The 13,456-nt window shown below is 36.1% G+C and overlaps 1 protein-coding gene across 1 annotated transcript in view; it reads left to right on the plus strand.

Annotated features, from left to right (window-relative positions):
• The window catches only part of ACSS3 (acyl-CoA synthetase short chain family member 3), a 144,806-nt gene that overhangs the window by 76,269 nt on the left and 55,081 nt on the right, over positions 1 to 13,456 (plus strand). Inside the window, exon 8 of the mRNA XM_059683717.1 lies at positions 10,793 to 10,944. Coding sequence (XP_059539700.1) covers positions 10,793 to 10,944 — 152 coding nt within the window. The remainder of the gene's footprint in view (positions 1 to 10,792; positions 10,945 to 13,456) is intronic.

Here is a 13,456-nt window from a genome sequence, read left to right on the forward strand (position 1 = left end):
CATATCTGTTAATTCCTACTAACCTTGAAGACTCTGCTTATATGTTATCTCTCCAGAGGTTCCTCTCACAGTCTTCAGCTGTACTCAGTGCCTCGTTCCATGGTTCTGTTGTCCATTGAGCATATGTCTGTCACTGAGATGACCACATTGTGCTGAAACTATCTGTCTATACCCCGTATAGTGTGAAAGCCTCAAAAAATAGTCTCTTGGCACAGTGCATCGCATGCCTATAAGCACTCAATAAATGCTATGGAACCAAACTGAACTCTACTCTTTCTAACTTTTGACAGTTTGTCTCCTATTGCTGTCTTGGTTTCTCTTACCTTGATCGTTAATATTGGGGTTTAGTGGGGTCTTGTTCTTTCTCTAGTTTCTTGAGGTGTAAAATTTTGTTTATTTAATATCTTTTACTTAAATGTCAGCATTTATCACTATAAACTTTCCTCTTATTATTGCTTTTGTTGCATTCCCTAATTTTGATGTAGTGTTTTCATTTTTATCTGTCTTGAGATACTTTAAAATTTTTTCCTGTGATTTCCTTTTTTTTTTAATTTTTTATTATTATTGCTTAAAGTATTACAAAGGGTATTACATATGTATCCATTTTATCCCCCCGCCCTAGACAGTCCCCTAGCCTCCCCTATCCCCCAGTGTCTTATGTCCATTGGTTATGCTTATATGCATGCATACAAGTCCTTTAGTTGATCTCTTACCCCCCTACCTCCTGCCCCCCAACCCTCCCGCTGCAGTTTGACAATCTGTTTGAGGCAGCTCTGCCTCTGTATCTATTATTGTTCAAAAGTTTGATTTCCTTTTTAACCCAATCATTATTAAAGAGTGTTTTGTTTAGTTTTCATATACTTATACATTTTTCTGTTTTCTTACTATTACTGATTTATAGTTTCATTCCATTGTGGACAGAAAAGATACTTGGAATGATTTCTGTTTTCTTAAACTTAAGACTTGTTTTGTGACCTAACATGTAAGCTATTCTGAAAATGTTTCATATGCTCTTGATAAGAATGTGTATTTTTCTGCTGTTGGGTAGAAAGATGTTGGCCAAAGGTACAAATTTTTAGTTATTTACTGTGAATAGATTCTGGAGATATAATGTACAGTAATGTGGTATAGTTAACGATAATGTAGTATATACTTGAAATTTGTTAAGAGGGTAGATTGTAAGTGTTCTCACCATAAAACAAAATAAAAGAATGGTAACTATGTGAGGTAGTGACTATATTAATTAGCTTGATTGCAGTGATTATTTCACAGTGTACAAATGTATCTAAACATCAAGTATTACAGCTCAAATACAGCCAGTTTTTATTTGTTCATTATACTTAAGTAAAACTTGGGGACAATGGTGTAAAACTGCTCATATATCAAATGACACAAAAATATATTTTATCTTAAATATTAAAAAAAGAAATCAGTGTACTCTTTTTGGGCTAAGTCATTACTTAGAGTGGAATATTAGTTATTCGTCACTAGCTTGGCATTAGATCATATACTGGTTGGCATACTTGATCTTGATATGGCAAATGTCATGTTTGTGTGATAACATTCTCTTTGAAAGTTTTTAAGGAATGGAAGTTTGCTCTTATTTTACATATGTTTGCATTTAACAAATTGTTAACTTTAAGCAGCAAACTACTTCAATGACTCTTCAGAGTATGCTCACTAGAGTAGCCAGGGCAGATGGTTGTCTGTTAATCCTATATAATAAAAGGCTAATATGCAAATTGTCCCCTCCACTGGGAGTTTGACGGGGACCTGGAGGCAGGGCCCCACTCATGCACGAATTCGTGCACTGGGCCTCTAGTAATTGAATAATTAATTGTGAAGGTGTGTACTACATCTGCCTACTTGGGCAATAAATTAGTTAGAGGAAGTAGAGGACGTAAGATTCTGAACTGTGGTGTGGGAGCATAGTCCCTTGTCTGGAAATGTGAATATCTGTGTTATTTGTCTTGCTCTGCCTTTATTTGCCTATATAACCTTAGGCAAATTAACTCAACCTCTTCTAGAATCAATTTCTTCATCATTAAAATAGAGGGTGGACACATGTTCTCCCAGTTCTGTACTTCTGTGAATCTGCTCCAAGTCCATTGTATTTCTTTTTCTAGAATAAGTATATGATTTGATAGCATGTTTTAATGTTTATGACTCTGGAATTTATTCCAGTTTATATTCATAGTGAGTGAAGCTGACTCTTCAAATGCATTTAGTGAAGAAATGTTTCATTCTAAATTAGTGAAAAATTTTAGTGTTTGAGAGGAAGCATAGCAGTTAAGACTTCCATACAATGATTCCTGAAATGTCTACAAATTGTTTGGCCTCAGACAAGTTACTTAACTGCTCTCAGCCTCAGTTTTCTCCTGTATAAATATTGATATTAATTGTACTTTTCTTATATGGCATTAAATTGGTGAATCCATGAAAAGGCTTTAGAATAGTTGCCAGGATATAATAATACAACAAATGCTATTATGAGCTACTGTTGTTATTTAGAAATATGAATTTATTATTTCCCAGAATAGAATTATACAATATAAACACCAACCTTCATTCCCATGTGAGCCCGTCACTGTAATGTTTGAATTTTCAGATATTCGACATTTCTTCTTTCAGTCTGGTTGTCCTCACCACTCGAAAAAGTCATCACAGCACTACAGTAGCTCCCCTTGGAGCCCATTAATTCTCTCTAAGCACTTGCAAAGGAATAAGCACACAGGGATGTATTGATACTGCTACCAACAAATTTGAAGAATGAGAGGCAGATGTGGGAAATAACCCAGTTGTCTCTCCCTTCAAGAGTCTGTTTTTTTAGAGTAGAACTTGTGAGAGAAATGAGTGGCCTTGAAGTCTTTCATCTGTGAATAATGCATTTCATGGTTTACCATTACCCATGCATTTATAAGCTTTCATTTTCATTTTCTGATGGGCTTTGCCATTACTAATTTTAATATATATATATATTTTTTTCAGGATATTAAGTTTGATAATCTCTTACTGAATGTTCTTTTCCTGAATTCATAGGAGGAAGGAAGAGTTTAGATAATCTTGTCTTTTTTCTCTTTATGAATGATTACTGTGAAAATTAGCTCTACTCTCTCCTTTATTTGTATAGGAATCAAATAAGATAATGTATGTGAAATGAGTTTGAAGTCTTCAAAGAAATATGACATATATGTATATTATATATAGTAAAATATAGCAGCATTACTTATACACACATATTTTACACATATTTTCAAAATATTGATAACTATTACCACTGTATATTCACGCACAGAACTTTAAACCTTCTCCACGTTTGAACATTTCATATTTCAAATACTGAGGATAAGAACTACGTCCAGATTGTTTTTGTATTGAGCAGTCTTGTGGAATTATCCCCAGTGGATCTTCAATGCATACGTCATCTACTTCTGTCAATGCTGCACTGGACCCTTAGTCTTCGTGAAGTCATCCTATAGTGTATTTTCCTCACATGGACCCTCCGAATGCTTGGCCCCTTCCAGCATTCATTTTAACAATATAATTTTACCTGTATTTATTGTAGTTATCTTCTTTTTATAAGAACTTTGCCATCTCACTTATGTTCATCTGTTTTGTCTAACTTGATTATCCCTATTTCAGGGAGAGAGATTTGCTTCTTTCAGGCAGAGGGACATGTTACTTCATTATCAGACTAGTAGCCACAGTGTTGCTAACTAGTGCACTCAGTAGGCACACATCATAGTCCTTTGTTTTCCCCGTCATGTAATGGAAGACAATAGTCTTTTTTTAAAAAATTATTTTATTGATTTTTTACAGAGAGGAAGGGAGAGGGATAGAGAGTTAGAAACATCGATGAGAGAGAAACATCGATCAGCTGCCTCCTGCACACTCCCCACAGGGGATGTGCCTGCAAGCAAGGTACATGCCCTTGACCAGAATCAAACCTGGGACCCTTGAGTCCGCAGGCCGACGCTCTATCCACTGAGCCAAACCGGTTAGGGCAACAATAGTCTTTTAATGTAGTATATCACCAATGTCCTTTTCTGTGTCTATGGAATGAAAAAAAAAAAAACACGATGATTCGGTTTTTCCTCTGATTCAGGCCATATAATGTGATTTTCTCAACTGGGAAAGATTGTAAAGCTGATGCCAGCACCTTTTAGATTTCTCTCTCACTCGACCAAGTTGTACAAAGATACTTATTGTTTAGTTTATTTTTCTCTATGTGCGCCTGTGTTTTACGTTGGCGCAAGCAAGTTCAGCTATTGTCATAGCTCCATCAACAATATTTATTGGTGCCTATTGTAGCTCAACATATTGCTAGGGGCTGATAGGGAGACAGAATAAAAATCGGGTGCACTCCTTGCACTGAAAATCCAGACAATGTATTTAAAGAGGATAATATAGAGGACAGAAAGCAAACAAATCAAGACTACCATTTTTTTTCTTTATGTAAAATATATGAAAAAAAATGTTCAGAAACTATAATGAGCCATGGCTTGTGATAAATACTCTATTTAATTCTTGTACCTGTTTGGATGCAGTTTTCTGATGCTAGAACTAAATGAGGATCAAAGAAATTAAATAAAGTTGCTTTAGGTCACATAGCTTGTAAATGGCAGAGTTGGGATGCTTCTCTGACTCAAAAATACATCCACCAGTCCCTGAAGGGAAGCTTATGGACGATAATAGACAGAGAAAACTATGGAAAAGACAATACAGATCATAATAGTAGGTACTATTGATTAATGTTGGGTAATAGGAACTCTTCTAAGCACTTATATACAAGGCCTTAATTAATTTTCTCTCTACAAACCCATGGGGCAAATATCTTGAGCCCCTATTTACAGCAGAAACTGAGGATCAAAGACAGTAAATAACCAGATGGAGCTAGGATTTGAAACAAGGTTTTCTGGCTCCAAGGTCAGTGCTCCCTTGCTACATTTTAAAGACGAACAATTGGGAAGCTGTTAAGTGCAAACTGCATGGCCAGAACCAGTGGTCTGAACATTAAGAAGGCAGGATGACAGGGATTCGGGTGGATATTACAGAAAGAAGTAAACAGGATGTTGAACATAGCTGTGATGTCTTCAGTTAGGACAACGTACATAATGGCAGTTATCAACTGAAATACTGCAGTAGAGCCACGACTGTTGTGCTGGGGAAATGGTACTTTCGAGTTTGGTAATGTTGAATTTAAAGGTGCTACTCAGCCCTAACCAGTTTGGCTCAGTGGATAGAGCGTCAGCCTGCGGACTGAAAGGTCCCAGGTTCGATTCCGGTTAAGGGCATGTACCTTGGTTGCGGGCACATCCCCAGTAGGGGGTGTGCAGGAGGCAGCTGGTCAATGTTTCTCTCTCATCGATGTTTCTAACTCTCTATACCTCTCCCTTCCTCTCTGTAAAAAATCAATAAAATACATATTTTAAAAAAAATAAAGGTGCTACTCAGACATGTGCATGCTGCTGGGAACCAGGTTTGAAGCTCATAAAAACGTTCAGAATTAGAGATGTAGAAAAGTTAATCATTCGGTCCCTAAGGTGATGAAGATCCTCAGAGAGGTGAAGATTTAGAAAGGGGCATGATGTAAATTGAGAATGAAAAATTGGAGAGGCTGTAGGAAAATCTGAAAAGCAAGGTGTCCTGAAGACCCGTGGAGGGGAGGTTTTTCAGAAGATAAGGCCTCAGCAATCCGAGTGAGAGAGGTCTGGCCAGGCAGCAGCTGAAGAGAGCTTTGGAGATGAGGTGTCATTAACCACCTTTATGAGAGCAAATTTATAGGAAGGTTTATTGTGTTTATTTTGTTTTGCTTTTTAACATGGGGACATATGTGCATGTTTCAGGGCTTTTTAATGTAAAGGATTCAGTAGTATGGAGGAGCCAGGCTTTGTACAACCTCAGGTCGAATTGCAGTGTACATACATATGGAATAGCCACCCTTTATTTTCTGGGAAGAAATCTGGAAGTGTAAAAAAGCAAGACGCCATTTAATTTCTCTGCTTACAGCAAAGTCTCACTATTCGCCATAAATAAAACAAAACACAACACACCTTAATTGGTCCCTCTAGTGCAGAACAGCAGAGTGATTGTACATCAGCATGGAGGAATTCAGAGATGAAAGCTAGAAGTCACAAGCCACCAGCTCTCCTAGTGATAAATGCTCCCTCTGACTGTTGAGAATGGTAAATATGTCAGAGTTCCTAATTAGCACAGTACTGGTCCTGCAGGATTACCAGTGCCAGGGCGCTGCTTCGTTTGCCTGGCATCAGTACTTCAGAGTTAAGCATCTTTTCAGTGAGACAGATAGACTCTTATGACCTAGGTGGAAGCAATGGCCTGTTCACTGGCCATACCTGGCCAACTCAGAGCTGGGAGGAGGCAGGGGAAGAACCAAACCAAAAGGGATAGATAAATTTTTCAAAACATTATCAAGGTATAATTGACAAAATATTGTAGGATATTTAAGGTGTATATTGTGATGATTTTAAACACATGTAAATTGTGGCAGCATTGTTCCTACCTAGTTAATTAAAACATCAATCCCCTCATTTATTTATGTGTGTTTATTTTTGGTGAGAATATTTAAGTTCTACTCTTGAAAGTTTTAATTACACAATACACATCTTATAGTTGAAAGTTTGTACAAAAGGATGGTGCTGTCCTCACTTTAGAGCAGTGGTTCTCAACCTGTGGGTCGTGACCCCTTTGGCGGTCAAACGACCCTTTCACAGGGGTCGCCTAAGACCATCCGGCATATCAGATATTTACATTACGATTCATAACAGTAGCAACATTACAGTTACGAAGTAGCAACGAAAATCATTTTATGGTTGGGTCACAACATGAAGAACTGTATTTAAAGGGCCAGAAGGTTGAGAACCACTGCCTTAGAACATGCTTTTTTTAGAGTTCTAAAAAAAGACCAGGTGTGTTTTTAATCCTGCTACAAAAGTTTTATGTCAAAATTTGAGAAACCACAAGTAACTTTGACTCCAAGCTGTAGATTAATGGAAATCATGGGGTTATTAATAAAGTAAGTGATTTTTTGCTCAAAGGTGTAGCTCTAGTGTTTTTTATCTTTGTTTTGCTAAGTTGCTATATTCTACTTCTGTCCTATGTTGAAAATGTAACCTCATTGGGAATTATGTGAGAAGTCAAGACATTACCTGGGTTTTTAACTCAGGACTTATCATTTGTTGTCCATAAATATTAACACATTGAATTATAAGTAGGAGAAAATTGTAAGTGCGTGTTAATTTCAAGATATTTGGTAACTGGCTTGTTTTCAGTGCTTTGTAACATCCCACTAACCACATTATAAATATGGGCAATTGATTGTCTATGAACCTCGGATGTAAAAATTTCATGATTTATAACAACTGAAAGCTTATAACCTCAGCTTCGCCGCTGGAGGGATTGCTTTTTGCCTTTGTTTTCTGGGCAGCCACCAACAGGGTAGACTCTAGGTTAGGGGAAGGAAATAAAAGCAAATGGTAAGGACATAGATTTGAGTTTTGAAGAATTTTTAAATTACTTTCACCTTTTAGGCATATTGCTGCTTTTGGTGTGTATGTTGTTTGTTAAAAATCCCCATAATTTTAGAATTATCTCATTTTAAATTTGAATAGTATTTGGGCTCCTGCCCCTTACTGAATACAAATTCTGAAATTAGCGTCATTTTTCCTCTCCGGCAGTTCAGCATAATTAGTGTGTTACTGGTTACTTTAAAAAAGCATTGTAAAGGGATGATATTGCCTATCTGTGTGTGCGTGCGTGCGTGTGTGTGTGTGTGTGTGTGTGTGTGTATGTGTATCGGAGCCTGTGTATGTGCAGGAGGGCAGGAGAGAAGATTGTTCAATAAAATCAGTAAGTTACGGAGTCACTTTCATTTAGAGCTCATAATGAAAGTGGCTTACAGGCTTTGCTTCATTTTTCTAAAGCTCTAGTGGTGATAGTTGTTGAGAACGTATGGGTCCTATATTTATTACTTTATTCCTTCCCTTTATTAGACACAAATAGTTTGTACCATCTGCTACGTAATTTTTAATAATATTATGTCACACAAACACCCATTATTACCAGAATATAAGTCCCATTAGAGCAGAGCCTTACCTAGTTTGTTCATAAAATTATTCCCAGCATTTAGAACAGTGCCTAGCCATAGTAGGTGCTCAATAAATATTTATAAAGTGAATACATATATTAGCACTACCTAATTTAGTATGACTTGTTTTTATGTGGATCATGGTTCTGATGCAAGAGATTGCTCAGTGCTGCATAGTATTACTTGAAGTGTTTACATCATTCAGAACCTAATGTTTGTATTAATCCGCAGCTGTTTTGGGGAACAGTAAGTTCTTTACTATATCATAATATCTTTTACTTAAGATTTGAGATCAAATGGAAATTCATAAGAAAATAAAAGTTTAAAATATATAAATAGTAAAGCAATTCTAAAATAAGGAAACACCATATTCCTTATGATGTTCAAATGATCTTGAATAATCTGGGAATGGACAATAAAATGCAAAATATCTGAACCTATTGAGATCAACTAAAAACATTATAAACTTTTATGTATCCATCCTTCAGTATCCTAATAGTAATGGTATGTTATCTGATTTTTATACTGGGTAAATATAATATTAGTGAAAATTTGGCACAGCGTCAGAATTGCAACAATCGTTATAATTCTATATTATTTATAAAAGTATGGTGATGTTTCTAATATGTTTAATGCTTTAATCATTATTATCTTTAGACATAATTAATTAAAGGCATTGTAAACTACATCAAATTGTGCCCTTTATGTAGGTAGTCATTATGGGATAGCATGTTCATTATGATGCTCATATCATCTTTTAGTAAGTATATTATTGTCGCATGAACTTCGATTGGATATAAAATATCTTTCTTCACTGGAGGTCAAACTACTTTAAAATATTATCTCAGTGCTTTTAGCTTATTGAGGAAATATTAGATCAGTGATTTATTCTGATTTAGCAAGCAAGAAAATGGCAAGTCAATTGCATAAGGTCAGCTGACAAATCATTTCTTATGGGGTTAATATCAAGTTTCTCAAAGTCACAATCTACTGCACAAGGAGCTGATCAGTGCCTAAGATCAAAGAAGTAAAGTCAAATGTTTACCTTGTTTGGTTAGAAATAATAAAGTTGCTGACTCATTTTTAGATCGCTGTGCTTAAGGCTTCAAAATGTGTTAGTGAAATTATGTTCATGAGTTGCCAGATTATATACTGTGTCAATCTGTTGATCTATATGAGGTGGTAATGAAATAAAATGTGATCAAGTTTTTTTGGGATAGCTGGGATAATAAAAAATAAATTTCTAGTTGCAATAATACTTTCTTTTGTATTAAGAGAGTCCAGCCTGTATGATTCAGTGGTTGAGCGTTGACCTAAGAACTAGGAGGTCATGGTTCGATTCCCGATCAGGGCACATGCCTGGGTTGTGGGCTCGATCCTCAGTAGTGGGCATGCAGGAGGCAGCCGATCAATGATTCTCTCTCATCATTGATGTTTCTATCTTTCTCTCTCTCTCCCTTCCTCTCTGAAATCAATAAAAATATATTTTTAAAAAGGAGCAAGAATAAAAGCAATAGGACATAAGGAAGTCCTAAAGAGTTTTTTTTTAAATTAATGTAATTTTCATTAAAGAATAATAAAATCAACCATGAAAAAAATAAAAGTAAAATCTAAATCATGCCCTATCAAAGGTCCAATTAGAAGTGGATAGTAAATCTATATTATTGAACAGTTATGGTCTAACATATATTATTATCTTTCATTTATTATTCTCTGTGGGGAGATCTCTAAGTTTACTGCCAGCAAATTCTTCCCTCCTTTATCTTAGTTCAGTGTTTCCCCAGTGTGTTTTCCAGACCATCAGATCCTTGGGGTGCTCAGATGGGACATGTGGTCAAAGAAGTTTAAGGAATGGTACATATATAACATATATTAAACATTCCAGGCACGTTGATTTAGAAACACAGAAAAAGCAGCACAGATGAGAATGGACTGAAGAATAATGGGTGTGGCAGAGCCAAGATAGATTTTTGTGGGTCATTTCAGCTTTTTACAGAATTATTTATTTGTTTAAATGACATGCTCATTTTCCACTTTGCAGAAACATCAATTAAAAATGCTTTATGTTCTTTTTAATTGCATAGTTTGTCATAATTGTTAGATTTTTATGCATGAATTTTGATTGAACATGTACAATGTCATTTTGAGGCTGTGGGAAACATGCATTTTGGGATGTCTTATTGGGTTTTAAAAAAATTCATAGAATTTGCTATCCTTGGAGTGAGACATTTAATTGAAAAGGTCATTGCTCAGAAATCACTGTGATTCCAGATTTTTCTCTTTTCTCAGATACTTTAAGATTTACTGTTGTCGCTTGTAATAGTGATCATGAAAAAAAGATAAGTTAGCAATGTATTTCTCATTCAGCCTACCATGCAAAACCATCTATTTAATTTCTTATAAAATAGCAGGCTGTTGGGTACTGTTAGTTTGAATTACAAAACTTGAGAAAAGAAACATCGGAGTTTGAAAAGCTTTTAGGTTGTTGTAATGGAACAAACAACCTCTCTGATGCCCGGGCATTTGGTTTGTTTTATTTATGATAGAACATGGGAATGTTTTACAAGTAAGACTTGCTGAGAGTCCCAGTTTATTAACGTGTCTGTGTTAAATGTGTAAGTGTTGACCCGTCAATGAAATATGAGGCATTTTACCCAGTGACATTTTAAACGAATCTCATTGTAGGGGAAGCCTGTGGGAACACCAGATGCTGGCGCTTATTTCCGCGTGCTGGCAGAGCATGGAGTAGCTGCCTTGTTTACAGCGCCCACTGCAATTAGAGCAATCCGTCAACAGGACCCTGGGGCAGCCTTGGGGAAGCAGTACTCGCTAACAAGGTGAATGGGATGCACAAGGCAAATTACCTCAAAAACCGCAATCTGAATGAATCACTGAACGTTTTATTTTTTCTGGCACTGCAGTATCTTATGGAGAGAGCCCAACGATTCTGAATGATAGCAAGAATGACTCTTCTAAACATATCTTTGAAATACTTGGAATTATTTTAATTACACCATGGATATTTTTAAATACCACATTATGCTTATGTCAGTTCAAATATTACCCAAATATTTTTAAAACTACGCTGCTTATATTTTTCTTAAAGTGCTGACTAGAAATTAAAATGCATACACATATGCATTTTATATAGATGTATACCTGTGTAATCTAGATCTATATCTCTGTATATACCTGTCTTTTGAAAATAAAACAATGGTCTTAATAGAAGAAAAATATTATTTTATTTTACATATACAGATAAAATACGAATTTTATAGATCAAATTACCTTTGTTGAAAGAGTGAAGGAAATTATTTTTGTTATTTTATAATAATATGCTGTGAAGAGTTTAGATATTTTTATGCTGGCTTATTGACATCCTCTTTAGCCTAATGATATGTATATCCAAAGATAATTATAGTAATTTATATCTTTAAGTCAGTTTCCAGCATCGATTCTCATCGAATCTCTTTGAAGTAGGTCACTGCTATCATAAACTAAAGGAAGAGATTTTATTGTTTTCTCAAGTCAGAAAGTGTGTTTGCAAGAAGTCGGTTTGAATTTTTTTAAGTTAAAAGCCAAATGTTACTAATTTTGTGTTGCTATGGCCCAAAGAAGGAGTTTAAAATAGATAACACACACCGATTACAGATGTAAGCAATCAGTTTTGGCAGGGTTTTATTTGTTTCTTTTTCTTTTTTTATTTTATGAAAAAGTAGATCCGTGTTTACATCCAAATGTACTTATCATCCAAAGAGTACTCTCTTATTAAAATAAAAGGTGTTCATAAGATGAATCCTCTATTATAATATTTATTTTTCCCTCTATTATAATATTTATATTAGCCCTCTATTTCTTCATTCAATTGTGACATTTCCATTAGGTTTCCTGCATTTTAGTCAAAAGGATAGAAATATAAACTTTGCAAATGCATTTGAGGCTGTGTGTAATCCTCACATCTTAAGACAGTTCCAGGGCTTTTGAAGAAGCAGTGATTGTGGTTTCTCGCAGTGTCTCTTTACTGACAAACGCGTTCTGATTGCAGGGCATTCACTTGTGTGACCAGCACACTCAGCTTGCTCATTTGCTGCATCGTCTGCTTTTTCCGTTTGTATGTGGGCTTTAGATGCCATCACTTCTGTGAAGGCAGGAGCTGCTTCTAATTCGCCTAATGTTTAAAGCATCGAACAATCCTAATTGGCTATTAAGTCATCGTTTACCAAAGAATACATAAAGATACGGAGTCAGGTTTTAGCGTAGAAGAAATTGCAGTAAGTTCCTCCTGATCATGCTCCTTTGTGTTTAGGCAACTAAATTATTTATGATTACGTGCACATATGTTTCTAATAGGTATTTAGGAATGAAGACTCTGCAAACACTTTCAATTATTCAAGTCACTACTACTAATAAGTGCAAATACTCAAAATCTATGTGTTAGCCATAAGCAGCTTACTTTTATCTTGCTTTGTCATCATAATAAATAGGAATTGTGATGATCTTCATTATACACATGAGTAACATTGGTCCCAGAGCATTTAAGTAACTCTTGAGAAAGAAAATAATCCAGGCAATTTGACTAGCCCCCACACTCCTAACTAAATACCACAAACATTCTTTTACTGTGAGAGGTAAAGTAAGAAACTCACAAAGCCTAGAGATTTTTATCATTTGTGGGATAAAAGCAACTTTCACTTTTCATATATTTTTAGTCTATTCAGAGATAATACCTTCACTGAACTACTTTAATGGATTCTCATTTGTGGACTAAGAGAATGTTAGAAACAGAAGGGAGCATAGAAATCCAGCTATCTCATTTTTAAAACAAGGAAACTGAGGTCCAAAAAAGGTTAAATTTGGTTTAGAGACAGAATAAATACCAGAATTCAACTCTTCTCATATAACTATTCTATATAATAAAAGCCTAATACACAAATCAACCGAACAGTGGAACGACCAGTAGCTATGATCTGCACTGACTACCAGGGGGAAGATGCTCAACACAGGAGCTGCCCCCAGCTGGCAGGCCCCAACTGGTGGTGGGGGGGGGGCAGGGCTGGTGAGTGGGTGGCACCAGGCCAGTCAAGGCAGGGGCCCCCCGATTGCCCTGCCAGTCACCCCACAGAGAGAGGTGACTGGCAGTGGTGGGGGGGTGCCTGGGTTGGCAAGTGGGCAGTGCCAAGTCAGCCAAGGTGGGTGCCAGTTGGGGACCCCTCAGTTGCCCCACAGATCAGCCCTGATAGCCAGGCAGGCCTAGGGACCCTACCTGTGCACGAATTTCATGCACCAGGCCTCTAGTACTTTTATATTTATGTTCAAGACCTTTTGTACTTACATAACCAGAACTATATA

The sequence above is a fragment of the Myotis daubentonii genome, chromosome 2 (genome assembly GCF_963259705.1).
Source record: "Myotis daubentonii chromosome 2, mMyoDau2.1, whole genome shotgun sequence".
Taxonomy (NCBI): Eukaryota; Metazoa; Chordata; class Mammalia; order Chiroptera; family Vespertilionidae; genus Myotis; species Myotis daubentonii.